Below are 23816 nucleotides of genomic sequence, written 5' to 3'. Positions count from 1 at the left end.
GTCTTCAAGAAAATCCACGTTTCAGTACTGTACTACTAATTTCCCACAGAAAACTAATAGGGCTGCTTCCTGAATAAAGCAGGGAAGATCTCATACTATGGGCGCACAACTGCCGTGAAAGCAAATGTAGTCCTAATCGTAAACTTTGGGGAAGAGGGTGTGCCTGTATTGCTTATTGAGCTTTCCCAATCACTAGGGAAGTTGAGTGCCCTACTTTAAAGAGGACAGTCCTATGTCTGAAAGCATTCTCCTCTATTTAAAGGGCTGTCTGGTCCAAGTCCTTAAAAAAGAGTGGTGAAACCTTGAACTTGCCTAGCTGGCTTCTGGACAGCAGACTGAGCAGGTACACAGGCTACCTGGGCACAGCCTTACCCATTATGGTGAGAGCTTCATATTCTGTTTCCTTTATAGTAATTACTTCTATACATATAAATTAGCAAGGTCAAATTTTGTGTCTTCTTTTTCAAGACGCTGTGTAAGTGACGACCTTAGACTCCACTCCCCTTCCCAGATATGATTTGTCCTTTGAGGTGCCTGCCTTGCCCTTCACCTTATTATTTGAGTCATTTTGGAAGACAAGATTTCTTTGAAAAAACTTAATAAAATAATAATAATAATACTCTTTTTTGAGAAAATGTAGCCAACCCCAATCCAAGCTGTGTTTTTTTTCTTCTATAGGGCTGTCTCCAACAGGAGCTTCATGAAGATGGAAAGGGCTTCTTGAACACCTAAGGAAATTTCCGTGAAATCTCCCTTCAGAAAGTACTACTACAGGAGAGGATTAGTTGGTTCTTCCAAATTACACTGCAGATAGTTTTACAGACCTGAATAGCTTTATGATCCTCTAGTGGCATCACCAAGCTGAATATTGCTTAAGTTTTAACTGAGCTCTCTCTAGGTCCAAACCATTCTCATGACTAAAAATGTAAAATTATTCCAGAGGAGAATGGTGTTGGGCAGTCAGAGAGGAATGTGTTCTACCTATCCCATGCTTATTACATATCATATACTCATGGAATTGTAGAGTTGGCATCCCAAAAAACAAGCAAGAAAGTAACACCAACTTTTTTTGCCATGGATTTGTGTGTCAGCCACATGCTACTTAGGCCCCAAATCACACATGGTTTATATGTTGGGGCTGCTTCTTTTTTTAGTTCTTGCTAATATTGTTTTCTTTTAAAAGATAGATTAGTTTTTGTAGTGATTGTTAATTATTTTTTATTTTAAAATGAATTTCAACTGTTTTGCATGATTTTTAATTTGCTGGAAATCAATCAATTTTTTTCTTTTGCCTCATTATTTGCCAGTTCACAGCTCATTTCTCAACCACCAATGATGGTTAAAATAATTTAGATATCACTCTCATAAACCATTTCAAAAGCCCTTAAAATAACCTTTAAATAAACCTGATGAATAATCATCTAAATTCTTTCTATCTTCTTTGTCAGACTCCTTTATTTAGGAGTTGGGACTGTGAAATGTTGATTGAGTGGCTCACACAATTACCTACTTGTCAGAATGGGGGTATTTAGCATCTGTAAGAATGAACAGAACTAGTTCCATCTAAACAGTGTGTTTACTTGGAAGTCCCACTGATTTAAGAAATGGAACCTACATTCAGAGGTTTGGTCAGGCTCAAAGCCCTGCCTAAATACTTACTTTACGGACATAAAGTGGGACTTACTTCTGAGTTGACATATTTTAGTTTACTATTTGTAGACTGAGAGTCCTAAACAAATTTGCTAGGGAGTAAGACTGGACCTAATGGTCAGGGGTCCCTTTACCTTTAAGACATTGAATATAGTGAGACACACTTCTGAATAAACTTGGATAGGACTAGATTGTGAGTTTGTTAATCTATGTAATATTCTTAGGGTTGACATACGCCCAGAATTTTCCATGCATATCTGGTATAGTGCATATGCAGTGTGGTGTAGTGATTAAGAGCTGCAGACTCGTAATCTGGTGAACCAGGTTCGCGTCTTCAGTTCCTCCACATGCAGCTGCTGGGTGACCTTGAGCTAATCACACTTCTTTGAAGTCTCTCAGCCCCACTCACCTCACAGAGTGTTTGTTGTGGGGGAGGAAGGGAAAGGAAAATGTTAGCCGCTTTGAGACTCCTTATGGTAGTGATAAAGCGGGATATCAAATCCAAACTCTTCCAATACTACAGTCAGAAGCAGTGTCCAGGCAAAAATCGCTAAAAATGTCCGGGGAAATCCAGACGTATGGTAACCCATTTCGGCAGTTTCATTTTTAGCAATTTTCCTTTGAAAAAGCTCAACAACTTCATTTTTTTCCTTCTTTTTTTTGGCAAATTTGCCCAAAATAAGCTTTGTCTGGATCTTCACTATTTGAAATATGGCAAACCTAAATACAGTCGTACCTTGGATCCTGAACGTATTGCAAGTCAAACATTTTGGCTCCTGAAGGCAGCAAACCCAGAAGTGAGTGTTCCGGTTTGTGAATGTTATTTGGAACCCAAATATCCAACATGGCTTCTGCGGCTTCCAATTGGCTGCAGGAGCTTCCTGCAGCCAATCAGAAACCGCACCTTGGTTTCCGAACGTTTTGGAAGTCAAATTGACTTCTGGAACGGATTTCATTTGACTTCCGAGGTACCACTGTATACTCAGCCTCCAGTTTTGACCTCCCAAAAGGTTCCCATCCTAAGACAGAACATGTGAGGAACATTCCTCTCCAATAAGCAGCCATTCTTCTATCAGGATTCTCTGAGGATCATGTCAAGCGGCACTCTCTCTTCCCCTCCATTCTCCCTTTCATCAGTACTTCTCATCATTCTTCAATGATGCTTTGGGTGGCCTGATGATCCTGGTTATATCTGTCAAAATGTAGCAGCTAGAGCAGGAATACCAGCAGCCATCAGGCGAAGCCAGTGAGCAGGACAGATGACAAATCCAGAGCAGCAGGTCAAATAACAGGGTATCTATCCCTGACAATATATACTGTGTGTGTGTGTGTGTGTGTGTGTGTGTGTGTGTATAAAAATATTCTGGTAAATATCCATAAACTGTGTTTGCATATCTCCATATGCATCCTGTTTGAAAACACTGTGTGTTCAAGTGGCAATTTTCAATAGTCCAGTGTTTGCAATTTTTTTTCTTACAAGTAACTTTTTCTAATACATCAACCTGTTCACATAATTAGTCAGCACAAGTTGTACAGTGAAGAAACTGGGAGAGGTTTATTGATTCTGGCTTAAAGCATAACCTTGAACACTTTGTGATCTTCCTTGGGAGACTACCAGATTGCAGCTGGTGCCAGTGCCATGTACAGGATTTATGTTCATGTCTGTAGTTGAGACAGGGGAAAAGTTCTATTCTGCCTCAAAGCTGTTTATCAGGGAGATGAGTTAATCAACAGTTATGTATAACATGTCCGTTTTAAATATTATTTATTTATAAACTGTATGAGCAGTTTTGTCTTGAAAAGCTCGAAGGATTTCCCCCCCTGAAATCAACAAAAACATCTAAAACCCTATCTGACTTTAATTCAACAGCATATAAACAGAGCGCAAAATTACTACACCCTTCAAAATTATAAACAGTTCTAGAATTGTGGGACCACCACTGAGTTCTAGAATTGTGGGACAAACCTGAGGAAGTCCTGTCCCAAGTACCTGTAGATTTGACTTCCCTGAAAGAAGGTATTGGGATGAAAGCCTCCCCAGCCAGTCCAAGGGATTGGAAGGTATATATGTGACCAGCACTTTGAACTGGGGTGGCTCACTCATCTCTCCTGTGATGAGATGCACAAACTTCAGGTGTGGGCGAGGGCAACTTTCGCAGTTTGCCTCCTATCGTTACTTAACCAGAACTGCTTCAACTTGGAAGTAAGTCACTATTTCTCCTTTGTGAGTCCATGGGAATAGAGTCCCGTCTAACTGTATTTAGAAGAGCACAAAATAAGATTGCACAAAAGATCTGCAAATTAGAACTGGGAAGTTTTTAGCTTAACTGATGCACAAAATGCCTCTCAACTGAGGGAGGTGAAACAGTTTCTGATTATATTGTCTCCCTCTTAAAACAGGCTTGACATACATCTTCTGAAGAATTATAGTAAATGAAATTAAACTTAGAACAGAATATGAATTAGCAGTAGAACCACTGATACAATGTTTGGATATATTGAGGAGCCAGTCTTACAAGTGGATATAAAATTGACAATACACTTGATTTATTAACAGCTGCCTGCAAAGCAATATGCTACAACTAGAAAAAGTCACAAATCTCCTTGTTAGATTGAATACTCAAAGTGTGGGATTTGGCTCACATGGTAAAATTAGCATATGTAGTGAGAGTTAGGAAAGGCAGAGAACCCAATAATTTATTTATTGAAAAATGGAGAAGTTGCATTATGAAACAAGGTAATATTCACCCACATACACTGACAGAAGCAATTTAAGAAATGGCTTAACATACTATTTACAGCCTCTCTTCTCTACAGCTGTTACTGTTGTTTGGTGTGTCTGCTTTGTTTTCTGTGTATCATGTATGGAAAATTAAATATATCTATATATAAACATAAATACTTTGTATGCCCATTTTCTCCTTATTTTCCTCTGATTTCTCTGTATTATGCTTCAACTAAAGTTTTTAAAACTTGTATTAGTGTAAGCAGCTGAGAACAATCTTTTTAAAAGGCTGTATTAGCAACCTCTCCCATTTTTTTAAAAAAATTCCCCTTTTCTGGATGTGGCTCCAAGAGCTAACTTTTGTCTGACTCCCCTCCCTTCAAGCAAACAAGTTTCAAAGGGAATCTGTTGATCTGAAAGACACTAATACTTCAAGAAGCCGAGTGGAGATTTTCCATCCCCAATCAATCAGGCCAGGGAACAATTTTTTACACAGAACCAAACATTAATTACCTGACAACTAGATCAATATCAGCCTGTTCTGCAGGCTTAATCTGAGGCAAGAATCAACAGCACTGAGTCCTGGGATCTAACTACTGTGCCACTTCTCAGTCCCAAAGTACAGTGGTACCTTGGGTTACATACGCTTCAGGTTACAGACTCCGCTAACCCAGAAATAGTGCTTCAGGTTAAGAACTTTGCTTCAGGATGAGAACAGAAATCATGCTTCTCTAGTATTGAGAAGCCAGATTTTGGATTTCTGAACAAATTACCTATTGCTAAGCAGAACACTGATATTGTGGGCTACTTCTTGTCATTAAATTGAGATGAAATTCGCCAACATTTTACAAAATAAGGCTATGAAGAAGCATGGGTTCATATCCAGTACTAGTCATACTCAGAACAGATCCATTGAAATTAATGGGTTAAAGCTATGGTTTTCCCAGTAGTGGTGTATGGAAGTCAGAGACAATAAAGATGGCTGATCGCCGAAGAATTGATGCTTTTGAATTATGGCACTGGAGGAGAATCTTGAGAGTCCCATGGACTGCAAGAAGATCAAACCGATCCATTCTGAAGGAAATCAGCCCTGAGTGCTCACTGGAAGGACAGATCCTGAAGCTGAGGATCCAATACTTTGGCCACCTCATGAGAAGAGAAGACTCCCTGGAAAAGACCCTGATGTTGGGAAAGATGAAGGGCACAAGGAGAAGGGGACGACAGAGGACGAGATGGTTGGACAGTGTTCTCGAACATGAGTTTGACCAAGCTGCGGGAGGCAGTGGAAGACAGGAGTGCCTGGCATGCTCTGGTCCATGGGGTCACAAAGAGTCGGACATGACTAAACAACAATTTCAGTGGGTCTCCTCTGAGTGTAACTTAGCAAGATACTAGCCATAGAACTGGACTAGTCACATCATGAGGAAGTCTGTGGACTTTGTGCTAGTGTAAGAGTAGGTGATATGGGACACTCCAGATGTTGATGGATTCTGGCTCTCATCTGCCCCACTCATCATGGCTAATGGTCAGGGATCATATTATGCTATCCTCCCTCCCCAAACTTATCAATAAATAAGACTGTATTGGAGATGCCATTTTCTTTCCTCTCATTCCTAGCCTTTGGTATTTCTTTAAACTGCCCAGACATTTTTCGAATGGAGATTGGCATATAGATCCCGAAATAAGTAAAAATATGCAACCAAATTCTAGCATGTTTCAATGAAGGTAATCCCTATTAACACTGTGTTACTTCTGAGTAAATATGTATATACTTCATGACTGTAATCCAAAGCTGATTTACATTGGAATAAGTTTCAACTGACTTCTTATTAAAACAGGGGTGGCCACGTGTGGTCTGTCATCTCTTGTTGCACAGCAACTCCCATAATCCCTGACCATTGGGCATGCTGGCTGGGGCAGATGGGAGTTGTAGTCCAGCAAAATCCAGAGGACTATTGTTTAGCTACCCTTGGATTAAAACATGAGACTCCGTGTTTAGCTCTGGCTATATTATTTTCTTTGAAAATAATAATTTTGCTTTGGAGCAGTAATCCTAAACCATATTGAACACCATGGTCTGTTTCTCTCTCTCGTACCACATCAGATTGCACAGACCTAGAAATGGTCAGTGCTGCAGTCTCGTCGTATGTATCTTGAGTGTAAACCCCACTGAATCACTGAGTTCGTCTTCTGCAAAATCATGATACATAGTATTGTGCTGCATTTCCATTAAAGTCTCTGGCTGCAACCTTGCAGATATCACAGAGTTCCACAGACATTGATGAATACCACCGCAATCCTAAACTCTTTATGACTTAGATGGCCAGTGTGATGTAGTGTCTGACAAGGACTGGTCTTAATTTCACAGGGTTGTTGTAAGAACACTATTAGGGAAAGGAACAACCAAGCACCCTGTCTTGAATTCCTTGGAAGGAGGGCAGGATATAAAATAGAATAAACACTCAGCATGTTTTGGGGTTTGGGTGTAAGAAACTGTGGATTGTGCCCTGGCTGTCTGTCAAATCTGAGATTGCTGAAATCTGTTTCAGTTTGTGGATTGCAGCCCACAAACCACATTGCAGTCCTAGACCACACTGAAATCAAGTAGAGTGTAAGCCAGGCTGAAATCAGGAAGACATTGCTTTTAAGTTAGGTATACATATAATTATGTTAGCTTATTTCTTTTACTCTCCACTTTCATAAGAAAATGAATTTCATATGTTATATTAAGTACTTCCAAACAACTGTGAACTACAAATTAACAGTGTGTTAAGAGCAAAGACTACTCCACTAATTAGAAGCTTAGGCGGCTAATTAGAAGAGTTTTGTTTAGCTCAGGGATGATGGAGGGAGAAGTGAAGAGTGGTTCTGATAGTCACTGACAGATTTCCTGTCAAGATTGCTGCTATCTATGGGGAAATCAGTGACACTGTTGAAGCACAAGAACAACTGCCATTGTCGGGTTCACAGTGGGTGTTTCTCCCTATACCATTTATTACCCTCCTGCTTTTACTGACGGTTTTGCAAGTCCCGCTCGTATGGAAATACTGCTCCATAGAAACTATCACAATATAAATATCCTTATTTGGCAGTAGGTCTGTTGCAGGAGTGGACCCCCCCATCTCTCTCTCTCTCTCTCTCTCTCTCACACACACACACACACACACACACACGTACGTATGCACACGAGGTATTGTCTATATTACATGTGCGTGTGTGTGCGCAGCACATTGCGTCGAATATTGTCCCGAGCAATGTGTGCGGTGATATATAGGCGCACCTCCTTCTCCCCCCACCCCGCCCCGTGCGGGGGCCACCCACCCACCTTCCCTTTCTTCCCTCCAGCTTGTCTTGCGAGCCAGCGCGCCTTGCAGGAAGCCCTGCGGATGTTTGCTGCTTTTCATGTGGCATTTGTGGCCGGCTCTGATAACGTGGCGGGCAGATCCGCAGCCATTCGACGCCGCGCTTGGGAAAACGGTGGAAATAGAAAGGCGGCGTCTCTGAGCAAAGGGCGCTCGCTCTCCCTGCTCCAGCGCCGCGAGTTGAAAAGGTCACTTTGTCCCCAAAGGGAGCACCCGCCCGCTGGGTCTGGGGGCCAAGGGAAACACGGGATCCCGGGCCGAGAGGAGACACAGCAGCAGCACCTTTCGGGGTTTGGGTTACGAGGAGCACGTGGGGACTTTCCCAAATTGGGCACATTCAGATCTCACTGGTCTTACTCCTTTGGAGTGAAATGCAGGCAGCACTAACCCAACGCAACCAAACTGGACGGTGCTTGGCAAGGGGCAGTCAGTGCCGATAGATAGCCTGATCCCAAACTTCAAAGCGATCGCGATTGCTTCGGGATTTGATTTCCACAGTCGCGTGTCCAGGATCGGAGCGCGCAAGCGAATAGATTTGCAGTGCCGGTTTCGTCCAGGTCGTTGCACATAAACCGGTGCGAGGGATCTGCGGGTCTCTAGGGGGTGTGTACCTCTCCCGAGATCCTCATCCCCTTCTGTCACTCCGGATCCTTGAAGCTCGCTCGAAAGTTCTGAGCCGAGTTCGAAACTCGCCTTTCTCTGCCTTTCATCCTGGGGCGCTGAATCTGGAACGGAAAATTTGCTGTGGCCTGAACTTGATTTTCGAAAACAAAATGAAACAAAAAACTCAAGTCCCTAAAGGCGGTGTATGGTCTGCCACATCACAGGTTCGATTCCTGGCATACCCCGGGCGCGGCTTGGAAAGATCCCCCCCCCCGACAGTGGCCTGTCTGTCAGGGAGGTACATTAATACTAAGCTGCATGGACTAATGGTCTGACTCGGTGTAAGGGCGATGCTGAGGTTCTTCAGAGAACCTTCCAACAACCGGGTTAGAGACAAGGGACTGCTGGATCGATCCCCGGAGCACGTGGCTCGCACATAGAAGGGACCCAATGCACTTCGCTGCCAGTAAAATTTTAAAAATGCTCTAAAATGCAACAATCCCCTTGACTTCAGATCGGTCTGAACTGCAAATAATCTGGCCTCAGTTGTTTGTGGATCGTAGTTTACGCAGACGTCGTGGGATGCGGGGCTGAAGGCTCTCTAGCGCAATGCAAATGTCCCACAGAGAAGCAATTTGTTTCCTCTGAAGCTGTTTCTGTAACGTCTGCCCCAGGGTCAAAGATAATTTCCTAACATAGCACTCAGGCGCTCTGCGCTTTCCTGAGGTTGTGCATGGCGCAGGTTGTGCACAGCGGAATAAATATTTTGACGGAGAATCCCGAAGTGTTTCCTAGGTAATGGCTAGCAAGATGAGACAGAAAGTATCATCACCATTTCAAGATAGTTTCTTTTCTTTTCAGCGGCAAAAAATATAATTTTGGGGTTTAAAATAAATAAATAAATAAATAAATAAATAGTTCAAATTATATAAGCCTAATTGCACCGTATCTCAAGACATCTTGATCCACGAATTATTTTCACCCTGGAATTTTGCAAAATACAACCCAGCGGCGTTTTGACCCACAGCTTGGATCCAAAGTAATTAGGCTGACTCACAGCCAAGTGGTCCTGGGAATCTCGATTCTAAACACTAAACTCGGAATGGCTTCAGGATCAGGGGGAACCTTTACGATATAGTCAAAGAAAAATAACTAAGGGGTCAAAGAAAACAACTAATTGCATTCCGCAGGAAGCGCAAGTTGGTGAGGCTGAGTTAAGGCAAGGAGTGACTACGTTCACCTGAATGTTGGTTTTGGCTGAAGCTGTCCAGACTGACACCCCAAGCCTTGTAGCGAAACTCAATACATGCTTACTCGGAAGCAAGTCCCGCTGTGGAGCTTATTTTCCAGTAAGGCTATTTAGGGAAGAAGGTACTACGCTGAAATAAGTACCACTGATCTCAGAAAAAATATTAGATCCGAATTCAAAGCATGTAAGCATCAGTGCGTTTAACAGCATCGCCTTCTAACGTAAATACTAACCTACAGCTACACTTGGGATTCCTTTTCGCTGGAATCAGTACCGTTTACTTCCGGTTCTTTGAAGCAAGTGTCCTAGATTTTCATTACCCCCTACATAACCGCGCAATGTTGAGTTAACAATAGTGGTTTGTCAGGTGGTGTGATGATGACGGTGATGATTAAATTCATTACCTGCCCTTCAACAGCAAGTCGCAGAGCAGGTTACAAGGTTTAAAGCATTTAAAAATTATTAGGTGATACTCTTGTTCATTTTGTGCATTAATGTACGTCGTAAAAAACACATTGCATAATATTGTGCTGAAATGTTAGAAATCCCTTAAGTGCGAAAAAAACTTAAAACCCCTTAAAACGTGCTTGAGTTCCTGCTGTTGAAATAATCGGAAATGAACCAGTTAAAGTTCAAGTACTCTAAATTAATTATACCAACTGAAGCATCAACAGCAGTTTGAGAAACAAAAGAAGTACATTTAGAGCATAGTTTTCCGTAATAAATATGATACTTGCATTTACAATATATATATTTTAGACTCCATTTGTGTGCGTGTACCCATGCGATACAAAAACTTAACGAATTATGATACACGATAACGTATCATGTACAAATGTAACGCTTACATATTATAAATGTATTTCTTCCATCAGATTTACCAATGACATTTCCTGTCTAGAGAACACGTCCAGCAGACAGGAAACATATAAAATAGGTCGAAAGTGGTTAATTTTCCCTCCCATAAAAACAAACTACTTAAATAGCGTGATCCCAAGCAAGGATATCCTCTTCGGTCACCTGTAACGAGTCACTTTCGGGTCCCTCTCATTACGAGCCCAATCGCCCTTAACTTGAAAGTAGATCCCATTGATCTCAATGGAATTTACTTCCACGTAGCCCCAAGTCATGGAAAAATCCACTTGTCGCTGGAAAGGTTACTCCTGGCCAGCTCCCATACAGGTGAATTGCAGATGGAACTGGTCCTCTGCTCGCCCGCTGCGACGGTCCCCGGCCCCGCCCACGAAGCCGATTGGCCCGGGCTCAGTTTAAACGAAGCCGCGCGGCGACGGCCGCCAGCTAGTCGAGAGCCCGCGCGGACTGCCTGAGTGTCGCTCGGAGTCTCTCCCAAGCGTTCCTTCCAGCGAGCCGTCCCAATTTGCCTTGCGGGGGCGCCGGGAAGAGGACCGAGGGCAAGGAGCGGGTGGGTCCGGCGGAGCAGCGTGGCAATGAGCAGCCCCGATGCTGGATACGCCAGCAGCGACGACCAAGGACGGTGCTCGCTCCCTCCTCCGCTCATGATGCAGTGTCCGTGGGCAGAGTCGCTGAGCCCGGAGGGCAAGGGCAAGGGCGAGGCGGCCGCCGCCGCCGATGCAGGCCAGCAAGGCGGGCCGGGCCGGGCCAAAGGGGAAGCGCGCATCCGCCGCCCCATGAACGCCTTCATGGTCTGGGCCAAGGACGAGCGCAAGCGGCTGGCGCAGCAGAACCCGGATCTGCACAACGCCGAGCTCAGCAAGATGCTGGGTAAGTGCCCGGGAGGTTTGGCAAGGGGGCGGGGGGGGGGGACTGTAAGAAGCCAGTGTCAAATAAAGTCCATAGACCTTGTTGTTACCTACAACAGAGTAACAGCACAATCCCACGCATGCTCCCTTGGAAGTAAATTCAAGGGGGTTCCAAGTAGCTGCGTGAAAGCAGATGCGTCAACTTGAATAACATATATTGGGGGGGGGCAGGTAAGCCCCTACCCGCATAATCGATCACATGACGCGGGGCATGCACACCATGTGAAAGGCAATGCCCATCAACGGGGGGGGGGGCTCCCTCAAATATTTTATTCGGGGCGCCAAAGGGACGTCGATCCCTAGGAGTTGGCCTTTACGCGCAGGAGCACACCCCAAAGCAACTGCCATCTCCGCAAGAGGATCCTTCTCTGGGAAGCTGGCTCGGCCACGCGAAGGAATAACTCTGGTGCTTGGAGCGCACGGGGCAGAGCAGCAATTCCCAGGCCGCTCTCGCCCTCGATCCCGCCCCCCACGCAGGCAGGGTGGGCTAAGGGAGTTTCAAAAGGTCTGGCTAAGAGGGCAGCACGGGAGCAGGAGGGCTGAAAAGGCTTAAACCTCGACATAGCTAATGGAAGGTCCGACGGCAAAGATTCGGATTCCAGCGATATAGATTTATTTACATTGCTATAATCCGACGTGCCTTTTTTGGCACGAGGAACAGGAAGGGAAATACTCTTTCGCAACCGGGAGGGCGGCTGGCCTGCGTTTCTTCCCAATGCCGGCGCTGCTCCTCTCAGCTGCTGGGTTTGGGGCGCGAGGAGGCCGGCCAGCTGCCCTTGTTTATCCACACAAACTAGTCTTCTGCCATCCCGACTCCCGAAGGGGCTACACTTGTTTTAAGCCTGAATACAAGTGTCACATACTCTAGTTATTAAGCAAGCTGCTTGTGGTCGTCCCTCAAATGCTGGCTACCTCACTGCAGCCTGAAATCCCCCCCCCCCGAAAGCCAGAACCGGCCCGGCTCCGAAGAGGTGCGTCCACGAAGGCGCATCCCTCTTGCCTACACCCTGCTGAGCAGAGCAAGGAAACCTGTGGCCCATCGGAAGTTGCTGGACCTCAGCTCCGATCACCGCTGACCAATGGCTGCTTCACGCTGATGAGAGCTGGGAATCCAGAAACCCCTGAAGGGCCACAGATTGCCCATCCCCGAGAGGGCTGTGAGGTGGTGCGGGAGGCAATGGTCGTATCCCCATTTACCTTGGAGCATGGAATCCATTTCTGAGTAGGCATTGCTAGGACTGTCAGTTGACTTTTTTCCTGCCTGAGGGAAAGTCCACGCCAAGGTTTGGGGTGAGGGCTGTATGGGATTAACTTCAATGTTAGGACTGCGTTGTCAACTGATTTGTTTTCCTGCCTGGTTGAGGGAAGACCAGCGCCAAAGCGGGAAACGCCAGCGGGCAGAGTGTGGCGAGGTTTTTTTGGGGGGAATGACTGGCAGCCGCCGAGGCTGAATTGTGGGCGCCTGTTTGAAATCTCCATTTCCCCTTCTCTCCTCGCTGACAGGCCAGTCGTGGCGGGCGCTGACCCAGGAGGAGAAGCGGCCCTTCGTGGAGGAGGCGGAGCGGCTGCGGCTGCAGCATATGCGCGACCACCCCAACTACAAGTACCGGCCGCGGCGGAGGAAGCAGGTGAAGCGCCTCAAGCGCGGCGACGGCGCGGCCGAAGGCGGGAGCGGTTTCCTCCCGGTGCAGCAGCAGCAACAGCAGCACCACCACCACCACCCGCAGCACCAGCTGGGGCTGTCCATGGACGCGGGCGGCGGCTGCGAGGGGCTGGGCCTCCCGTACCCCGAGCAGCCGGGCTACGCCGGCGGGAACTTCCACTACCGAGACTGTGCGCCTCTCCCGCTGCCGGCTTTGGGCGCCCATTTCGGGAGCTACAACCTGCCCACCCCCGAGCCCGAGTCGCAGAGCGGCGCCTGCGCGGAGCACGCCTTTTTCCCGCCTCACCAGCCCGACGAAGGCGGCTGCCTGCTGGGGCCCTACGGCTACCCGACGCCCCCCGGCGCCGAGTACCCCTGCAACGGCGCCCCTGCGGGCAGCAGCGCCGGGCTTTTCCGCGCCCGCTTCGCGGCTCCCGTGGCCGCCTACGCCTCTGCTCAGGATCCCGCGCAGCAACAGCAGCAGCAACAACCCTGCCGTCGAGGAGACGCCGCTGTCGGCTTGGAGCATCTTCCCCCGCATGACGTGGAGCTGCTGGCCGACGTGGACCGCGCCGAGTTCGAGCAGTATCTGCCCTTCGGCTGCCGGCCCGGCGAACTGGGCCTCCCTCCCTACGCGAGCCACGAGGCCTCGGAGGCGAACTCTGCCGCCGCTTACTACTGCGCAGCCGCGGGAGGAGGGGGAGGCTATCCGGAGCTGTGAGAGGGACTCGGCGGACTGGAATAGAGGCGGGAGCGGACTGGATCCCTCGGTTCTATTTATTGTAATTTATTGACTGAAACATTTTTAGAAACCTGGCCTGGGAACTTTGAGCGGGTTGTTGTTGTTTTTTAAGTACCCGCCGGAGCCTTCGTTTCCCCTTTCCCCCTTTCCTTCTTTCTGTAACCTCCACATCGGACAGAGCCAGCGAGGCTGCCCTTAGAGCTCACTACGAGGCAACTCGCCCTTCGCCTCCGAACCCGCTTCCTTCAAGGGGTCCTTGTACAGAAGGGGGTGGGACTTGGGGAACCCCCAGTAGACGTTTGACTTGGAAACAGCTCGGCAATAAAATAACTCAGGTGGTTATGAGTGATGGTGTCGTTCTTGCGGGCTTCGCCGTGTGTTTATATAAATATACCCATCACCTTTGCGGAAGGTAGAGCAGAAGGTCCCCGGTTCAGCTCGCAACATATGGGGGGGGGAGTCTCTGCCAGTCAGTGTAGAAAACAGGGAGGAAGATGGGTCAATGGTCTGGCTCGGTCCGAGGCAGATTCCTCTGTGCCAAACAGGAGAACGGAGAGCTGGTCAAACAATTCGCACTTCACACTCCTTGGTGCTGCTACAAGGATCATGGAGTAGGCACTTTTAATAAGACTTCTGCCTAGAAGCTGGAAGGTTGTAGAGTGAGATGTGTATAAAGCAGAGTCTGTTTTACTTCCAGCCAATATCTCTAATTATAAGGGGGCATATTAAAAGTATTAGACTTTGGGGGAGAGTTCGATGATACTCGACATCTTCCAAAGCAGTAAACATGAACATACAATTACTGAACTATAATCTGACTGGCACTCGAATCTCAAGATCCCCACCCCACTGCTTTCCAAATACAGTAATACTATTTCAGATACTTCAGAAAGTTTGTTTAAATGCAGGCAATTTCTCCCTACAGCTGGAGAGCTTTCCAGAGGAGTCACTAGAGCAGGGCTCTAGATGCAGGGGTCGCACGATTTTTCTTTCCCCTCGCTACTCTTTGCTAAACTAAACCACTGAAGTGAAAAAAGCTGAAGGCAGTCAAGAGGAGATTTGCGTGCAAACGAATTTTCCACTCCACCCCCTTCTGCAACTCCGAAACTCGGGCTCTCTTGCCCTCCCCCAATGACGCTTTGGCTCATAGGTCCCGGGGATCTAGTAAAAGGTAGCTTCCCTTTTAGAAAGGGTATTTCTTTGCAAAATAATTTGATTATCCACTACAGCTGGTTTGAAAATAAAGGACGGCGGTGTTCCAACTGCCTTTCCTCTCAAAATAGTGAGTTTACCGCTTAAATAATTTCTGGCAATAAATGAACAGGTTTGGGAAGAACAGGTAGGAGGTGTAGGTAAGTTGTGATCCCTGTCACAACCTTGTGTAAGGACACCAAAACGCTTGATCCAGGCTGGGGGTGTACTTCAGAAGGAATCCGTTGTCAACCTGGTGCCCGCCTGCTGTTACTGGGCGCTCCCACCATCTCTGAACACTCGTCGTGTTAGCTGGGGCTGAGAGCTGGGGTCTAAAGCACTGGCGGGGGGGAGGGGTCGGACCAGGTTGGCAAATGCCACTCTGCAAAGGAGGATCAAAAGAAGAGGAGTTATCTGTCCCGTGATGGTTTTAAGTTTATCGGCAAGGCGCCCGCCGAATGAAATCAAGCGTTCCAGATTAAATCAGGTTGATTTTGATTTCCCTTGATCACTTCCTCATCTCTTCCTTTGAGGTCCCCGTCCCACATTCGTATTGGAAAAACACCAGCACCGTGAAAACAAAAAAAGAAAATGTTATTTTAGAAAACATCACCATTAGTGAGATTGTGTGTTCCAGTCTGGGCACACAGCCTCCCTTTGCTTGGGGTAACGAAGAGTTTGTCCTTGTACGTTTGAGCTTGAAACGGAAGAGGATACTGGAGATTATTTTCTTCAAAAATAATTAGTTTATGTGCCATTTAAAAAAACAGTCTTACTTACAAATCATCTCGTAAGTATTTTCCCTCTCCCCTTCTCAGTTTCTTGAGCAGTACTTGAAAGAGACCTTTATTTCGGAAAGAGAAGAAAAAAGAAAGCACCCCTTTTCCTTCCTAGCTCTCATTTCAGGATCGCAGATTCAGTCAAAGGCGATCAAAAGAGAAAAGAGACGCTTCAAAGCAATTGGTCTATTAACTGAAATCACACTAGGACAATTCGGTCAACCGAACTGTCAGGAACTAGTGTGCAAGAAATTGGGTCGTGCCAATTTCGGCTCAAAACTGGATCCCCTTTAGCTTGAACTCATTCGAATGGTTCATCCGAACCGCCCCCTTTTTATCCCAAGGGAACTATTGGGCCGGTGACTTTCTCTTGCGTTTAGGAACTGATCGTGTTAATTTCTTCCAAGATGCGAGATAAAGAGGTGCGGGAACAGATGTAACTTCGCACTTTGCCCTCTCACAAACCGTAAACCGATGGTAGGAGGAAAAGCGGGTGGTGAATTGAAAGTTTTTCTGCACCTTGCAGCGAAAACAGGCAAATAAAGCTGGTCATTTCTGTAGATTGATGCTACAGTCCTTAAGAGTAAGCCCCATTTAAGGCAATCGTATTTAAGAGTAAAGGTACTTTATTGGATTGGAAGCTTCACTATGTATTTCAAATTTCTTCCTTTTACTCGATTTCACCACCTCCACTCCTATCATAACTTCATTTTTAGTTTATGCATTTAGGTCTATTGGTTGGTAAATACCTAATCCCAAACCAATCCTCTTTGGAAGAAAGACCTACTGTGCTTGATGAGAATTCGCGATAAACACTGGTAGGTTCTTGCGGTTTTTCACAGGCCACACCTAGTCCTTTACGTGACGGTTGGGGAGCTGGATTTGGCCAGATCCTAACCTCCCCTCCCCACCCACCGCTCCACGGGTCACATTTGACATGTGGACATGCTGGCCAGCTTTCGACCGATTGATGTCATAATGTCAGGTGATCCTTTTCTCTTTGCCCACGTAGATTGGAATCAAATAATGCAGGCTAAAGGACGGGAATTTGCAGGCGCTGACGTTCAGCTGATTGTCAGCGTTCACAAAGCTCTGTGCCTTTGCAAATGTCATTTATCACAGCGGTGCCTACACGATGTAGGTGGGCGTGGCTTGAGCAAAATAGCCTTGCAGGCAAAATGGGAGAACGCATGTTTACTCGGAAGAAAGTTCCTGTTGAGTTTAGTGGGGCTTAATCCAAAATTAGTATAGTTGGGACTGCAGTCCTGCAGTACAGTCAGATACAGGTTTTTTTCTGGAGTAAATCTCACTGTTTAGAGTCTTATTCATAGGTAAGTGTGGATAAGACTGTAGCTTAAAGTTCAATATTAACTCAATCTGTCCCCCTTCCATATTGCTCTAGACCAGCACATCTTTAACATTAGTAATGGGTGGTTTCAGGATGAGTGGAAAAATAAGAAAGCTTTCCAAAATGCTCATTTTTAAAAAAAGTGAGGACTACGGTATCTTAATCACACCTAAGGCCAACTATCTCTACAAGAGAAAGATAGCGCCAGCCTAGATCAAATAATCCAGCTGATAACTGGTGTATGAACTCACTTCAACATCAAAACACAATGAGATTGTCTAAATTCCAGCCTTCTTAAACATAGTCTGAATCAATTAACTGACTTGTTTTGCCAAAATGTGTATTTTTAGGCAATTGCTCTCTTTCTCATCACCACCTGTCCCTTTGGCATCCGCATGACAACTAAAATGTCAGTTCATTTTGTGCATATTGATCACATTGATTAACCAGTGATCTACAGTAATAGTTAAGGGAAAACTTTTGATGAGATCAAGTATCACTTCGCATGATGACCAGATCAAATCTACTAAGTTTCACTAAGCTCCTCAAGGAAAAGGCTTTTACACTTTTTATTTGCTGTTTTTCTGTTGGATCATCTCTATCTCAGCTACAGGCTGAAAAATAGGCTTGATAGAAATGGTGGGAATTATAGTTGAAGGAAAAATCAAGGGACTACCAAATACAATTCCCAGGAAGCCCTAACTGGTAAGCAGCTATAAAATCAATATAAATCCTCCATGTATAAGAAAATATTAATATTAATGCAGTAGCCAGGATGTGCCATTCAACAAATATACTAGGAATACCAGTGTCCATGTATTCAACATCATTCTATCATGGCCCACTCCACTGAACACTGGTCCATCTAGGCTGACAATGTAAGGGGATTTGGGGAAAATCTCTTCAGGATGAACATTAATGAAGGAACAGGGCTGTGAAAAAGAAATACATGTTTTTAAAATTATGAAGTTATTTTTATAGTTATGAAATTATGAGGTAAATACCTTTATTGGGCCAATCAAAAAGTCATAAAATAGTGTGCAAGCTTTCAAGTTCCACAGAACCCTTCATCAAACTAGATGTTGAAAATTCAAGGGGTATGAGGGGAGAAAAAGATTGCTGGGGTTACTCAAGCCATCCATGTCTGCATTGGTAAGATGGAGGTGTGGGTGAAGCTAGTAGACATTCAAATGAGGTGCTTTCCACTACCTTATTTAATGACATTTTGCTTGGCATAATAAAGATATAGCCTTCGTATGGACTTTGGATTTTTTTTTGTAAGAGCCAACCAAGCTAACTTTACTTTTTGTGTAATTTTTAAGATGTTGCCTTGCTTCTACCTGCAATTTAGGCTTAGCAATTTGCTGAGATTCCAAGAGAATATATTTATGCTCTTATTGGAGAATATACATTCATTTGACTGCAAAGCAGGTGTCTATGGCTACCACCCTTTTTTTTAAAAGAATATTTATTAAATTTTCCAATTTTTTAAACAAACAAACAAAAACAGAACAAACAAAAACATTAAAAAAAACATAAAGTTCATAAATCATACTTTTAAATAACAAATTTCTCAGACCTCCTCATACTTCTCCACCTTGTATCCCAGTTAAGATTATTTGTTCAGCAAATCCTTCATTTAAAGCATTACAGCTTATAAATTTACCTTATTTTTCAAACCCTTTTTTCCCATCTATGTTCCTTTATATCATTACAGCTAGAAACCACTCAGTTTCAATCCAACACCATTTAACTTTCCTTAATTTTGCAATATTTCTGTAAATAATCCTTAATTTTTTTCCAATCTTCTTCTGCCGACTCTTCTCCCTGGTCACGGATTCTGCTCGTCATTTCTGCCAGTCCCATACAGTCGATCAGTTTCATCTGCCATTCTTCCAGAGTGGGTAGATCTTGCGTCTTCCAATACTTTGCGATAAGTATTCTTGCTGCTGTTGTAGCATACATAAAGAAAGTTCTGTCCTTCTTTGGCACCACTTGGCCAGACATACCCAAGAGAAAGGCCTCTGGTTTCTTCAAGAAAGTATATTTAAATACCTTTTTCAATTCATTATATATCATTTCCCAGAAAGCCTTAATCCTGGGACATGTCCACCAAAGGTGAAAGAATGTACCTTCATTTTCCTTACATTTCCAACATTTGTTGTCGGGCAAATGGTAGATTTTTGCAAGCTTGACTGGGGTCATGTACCACCTGTATATCATTTTCATAATATTCTCTCTTAAGGCATTACATGCCGTACATTTAATCCCGGTGGTCCACAACTGTTCCCAGTCAGCAAACATGATATTATGTCCAACGTCTTGTGCCCATTTAATCATTACAGATTTACCCGTCTCATCCTGAGTATTCCATTTCAGCAGCAAGTTATACATTTTTGACAAAGTCTTAGTTTTGGATTCTAGCAGTTCTGTTTCCAATTTAGATTTTTCCATCTATGGCTACCACCCTATGCCCACTCAAATGAGTGCATGTCCTGTTCTACACAATGGGATTTACATCTGAGTAAGCATGAATAGACTCGGATTACATGTGGGTTTAGGACTGCAGCCTGATTTGGAAACTCATTTAATTGTAGCAGGTAAATGGCAGTGAGCAAACAGGAGCACATTGCAATTCTATGCATGCTTGTTTGGAAGTAAGCACCCAATTAAGCCCAGTGGTGCTTGCTTCTTAGTAAATGTGTATAGGGTTGGGCTACACATCAGTTTATCCACAACAAGCGTGAATTACAGCAAAGTGTAATTACAGCAAAAGTTCAGCAAAATGAGAGGTCAAATACTGTAGTTCATCTCTCTGTGTTAGGTATAAGCCCCAAAACTTGCACTCAGGACTCACGATCTTGTTTCAGATTCAAGATCTTAACTTTTGATGGAGATAATCTGCAAAGTGCAGCACTCTTGGACATGATAGTTAAGAGGACCAACAGACGTTGAGTCCTCACACGGTACTCTGCATTGCCAATATGAAACATTTCCTAGAGATTTTCCCTTAGCTGGTGAGGAGAAAGGCTTCCACAAATGTGTGGAGGGGGGAAAGAGGCAGAAACCACTGAGTTTTAATGGCCCCAGGTTGCAATTAAATGAAAATGATGATCCCTGACTTCTGCATTTATTTCTCTGTAGCTGGCTCTGGATATCTAGCTAATTGATTTAAGTGATAGTCTCATGATTGAATTTTACATTTCTTTCTTTCTAGCAGACTCAGGGCATTTCTTTATCTGATTGATTTAAGTAACGGCCACCTGATTGAGTCACAGGCCACATTAGTTCCAAAGAACAAGGAAGGAACAGAGCAGGTGAGGCAACACCCATTTATCAGATTCAAGACAGGATATATGGGCAATCTTTATTCATCTGTTTTACCTTCCCTTCAATGTGTCTTCCCTCCCTCCCTCCCTTTTCTCATTTTCACCTCACACTGTGATATAGTTTAGGACAACGGAAAGTGAAAATGAATGTTTTAAGATTCAGGACAGACCAAAGGAGCCTTTTCACCACCATAATAACAACAACCAGCACATTTGTTAGTCGCTTTATCCAAAAAATGTCACAATGCAACTTTGCAATATAAAATGAAAACAGATACAATCAATTTAGAACTAGAAAATTTAAATACAACTTGATCAAGTATTTTCTAAGACTGGAGTAAATTTGTAATTTATTTAAAAGACCACTGTAAACAGTTAAAATATCTGGCAGGGATGGAATGACACTTGTAATGTGGAATTATTTATGATAATTATGGTTATTTAACAGATGGATAAGGGTAAAAGATGCAGCAGATTTAATCTTAAATATGGAACCCAGGGAGGGAGGGAAGGACGTCCGAAGATTCAAAAGAACCTTGCGCTTTAATCTTTGAAATGGTTATGTTAAATTTTATAAAATTACGAAAAAACCAATAAAAATTATATATAAAAACAGAAAATTAAAATACAAAATTCCTAAAGTGCCCATAAGAAGGACAAGCTGTACCTCACAGTGAGTATCACAACAGAAGCTATCTTGAATACTGAAGGCCTGGATATATAGGCCAAGAACCTAAAAACTGACAGTCATGGTGCCAGGTGTATTTCCCCAAGGAGAGCATTGTTCACATGCTGCATAGATAAACTGTGGAATCTGTTCCCACAAGGTGCAGTCACAGCCAACAACCTGGATGGTTTTTAAAATGGATTAGCCAAATTGATAGAGGATAAAACTATAAGTGGCATCAATAGTTATGTTCTACCTTTACCATCAGAGACAGTGTACCTCTGAATATGAGTTGCTGGGGAATGCAAGTGGGGAGAGTACTATTGCGCTCAGATCCTGTCTGTGAGCTTCCCATGGGCACCTCATTGGCCACTGGGAGAACAGGATGCTGGACTAGATAGGCTTTTGACATTATCAGCCAGGGTTTGTGTTATGTTCCTAATGCATTGGCATATATTATGGGGATAAATCATGCCTGCAATTAAAAACAAGGAAGCATTCAAAAGTTGAGCAGATAGGGAGGAAGACCAGTGGCACCTCCCTCTTATAAATGGGTAGCACTATTTTGGCTACTTAAGCAATGGCTTAGGCATGCATGTATAAAAGCACTTGTTCAGCATAGAGAAGCCCTCAAGGTCTCTCACTGACCATTTCAGAGATCAGAATAATGTCATCTCAAGTTATCCCAACTTCATAGTTGCAGACAAAAGTCTCTTGCACTGTTTTTAATGCAAGTATCAGAAAAAGTCTTGCGTTTCTTTGCTTATCTGAGCAAAACTTTGTTTCATTTTGTATTTCTTAAGGGTTATGAAGAAACATTGTTTCTTCACCAAAAGAATGCCAGCTTCATTTATCCACAAAGAATATGTCTAGGAACAAAGTAATCTTGGATTTTTTCCAAGGTATTGTGGGATTACTTTACAGTGTCTGATTTTCTTCAAGGCTTCTTGCTGCTGTGATTTAGAAGCAAATTTTATTCTGCATGCATCCTGTTTAAAACAATTATTTTCCTGTTTTATGAAAATACTGGAATATGTTTGTGCAGTCATAAGTTTTATCCTGAATGACCAAAAAGGCAAGCCAATATTCATCAATGTCTAAACTTGGATCCATATTTCTGAATGTGAAGCTGTGCTGTTGTTTTAAATAATTTGTTTCCCGATGAGTATGAGGTAGAATAGAAAATGGGTCAGTTGCTACTTCCCAACCATAATTAAGTTGGACTCCCTTTGAAATATGCGGATTTTGACATCTATTTATTGTTTGACAGGACTTGATCAGCCAGGGTTTTTCATGTGGAAATTTTGTGACTTTGTCGTATGTGCATATCAGATCCTGAATATCACAAAATATGACTAATGAATTCATATCACATGCAAATGGTATGATTGGGAACATGACACCATGGTACTAAGCAGAAGGGTTGTGTAATTAATATCTAGGCAAGGGATTAAATCATATATAGAAGTGTTAACCTGATAATTTCCCCTGCAGTTATATCAATATTTCCAAGTAAGGGAAGCACCCTCTTGTTTACTGAGGAAATATGAACCCCTACGGGAGGAAACAGAAATATTATTAAAATTAATCATTAACAATTAATAACAATTAATATATATTAAATGAAAAGTTTCTGCATGAAAATATGATGAATTGATCATTTATATTTTCACAGGCCCAGAAAGCAAAGCTTAAAGATTGTTTGGTAATTTTATGTTTGCTTGCTTGATTTGGCTGTAAGAAGCATAATAGCTGATCTTTCTGTTTTCTCATCCATGGAGGAAGATGCAGCACCACAGAACATGGTTAATGCTATGTGTACACACTTACACCTGATAAACCTGCTTGCTCCTGAGGCTAGGAAAGTGGATCTTACTTAATTGGTGAGAAAATAGAAGAAAACACTTCCAAGTCCTTAAGATTTACATCCTGTGTTTTCAAAACTCAGTGCTCTATAATTATTGACTTAACATTTCAGTTCATTAAACAACCATGTTAGGGTTGCTTAATTTTCTAGGGTGTGTGTGTGGGTTTGTGGGTTTTTTTGCGGGATGGGACGGGGATTGTCTACTTGTTCCTTTATGAAATGTAAATTAATGGGCATCATACTGTGATCCAAGAACGATTCACATAAACAAATTTTGGACTATAAGTCCCTTTAGCATAGCCAGCACATGTAAGGGGAGACTGCCTTATATATTTAATTTAGATACAGCTTAATCATAAACAAAACCTTCAAGTGGTTTATATTCCTTGTGATGCCAGCAAAGTCTCTAGAGAAGAAATGTGGAATCTGTAGCCTTCCAGATGATGTTTGGCTCCAACTCTCATCAACTAAACTGGTTTCTACCATCAGTAATTGCCTGGATGAGGCCATTGAAACTTAATCCAGACAAGACAGAAGTGCTCTTCAGCCTGTGCTGGATGGGGCTACACTCCCCTTCAAGACACAGGTTCACAGTTTGCGGGTGCTTTTGGGCTTCACCCTGAGTCTGGATGCCCAGGTCTCTGAGGTGACCAAGGGGGTATTTGCACAGTTGAAGCTAGTGCACCCGGTAGCAGAAGAAGGGAGATTTTGGGGGAGCAGGGTGCCACGGGCAGTACTGGGGCTGCAGGATGCCCTCCAGTGGATGGGCCCAGTGCTGCCTCAAAATGTAGCCAGGACACGGCGTGGGACACGTGTGGCACTTGGCTAGGGTGCCCCAGCTGCTGCCTCCCTCCTGGCTGAGGCTGCCCTCCAGTGCTCCA

General features: G+C 44.0%; 1 protein-coding gene and 1 long non-coding RNA gene across 2 annotated transcripts; both read left to right on the top strand.

Annotated features, from left to right (window-relative positions):
* The first annotated feature begins 10564 nt into the window (after positions 1-10564).
* SOX17 (SRY-box transcription factor 17) lies at positions 10565-14099 on the top strand. The gene is made up of 2 exons (XM_053396148.1): positions 10565-11332; positions 12874-14099. Exons 1-2 carry the CDS (start codon positions 11038-11040, stop codon positions 13731-13733), a joined length of 1155 nt encoding a protein of 384 aa, XP_053252123.1. The 5' UTR covers positions 10565-11037; the 3' UTR covers positions 13734-14099.
* Positions 14100-16206: 2107 nt separating this feature from the next.
* Positions 16207-23176, top strand: LOC128416884 (uncharacterized). The gene is made up of 3 exons (XR_008331333.1): positions 16207-16307; positions 20290-20389; positions 22744-23176. It is a non-coding gene; the product is annotated as an uncharacterized LOC128416884 (long non-coding RNA).
* The last annotated feature ends 640 nt before the right edge of the window (positions 23177-23816 follow it).

Source organism: Podarcis raffonei, chromosome 7 (genome assembly GCF_027172205.1).
Source record: "Podarcis raffonei isolate rPodRaf1 chromosome 7, rPodRaf1.pri, whole genome shotgun sequence".
NCBI lineage: Eukaryota > Metazoa > Chordata > Lepidosauria > Squamata > Lacertidae > Podarcis > Podarcis raffonei.
This window is presented reverse-complemented; position numbering and strand designations above follow the sequence as displayed.

What these genes read in the sequence shown, in the direction of transcription:
- SOX17 (XM_053396148.1), top strand. Translation starts at nt 11,038, where the DNA reads ATGAGCAGCCCCGATGCTGGATACGCCAGCAGCGACGACCAAGGACGG. An exon ending in CGAGCTCAGCAAGATGCTGG is followed by an intron (nt 11,333 to 12,873) that starts GTAAGTGCCCGG and finishes CCTCGCTGACAG; the next exon opens with GCCAGTCGTGGCGGGCGCTG.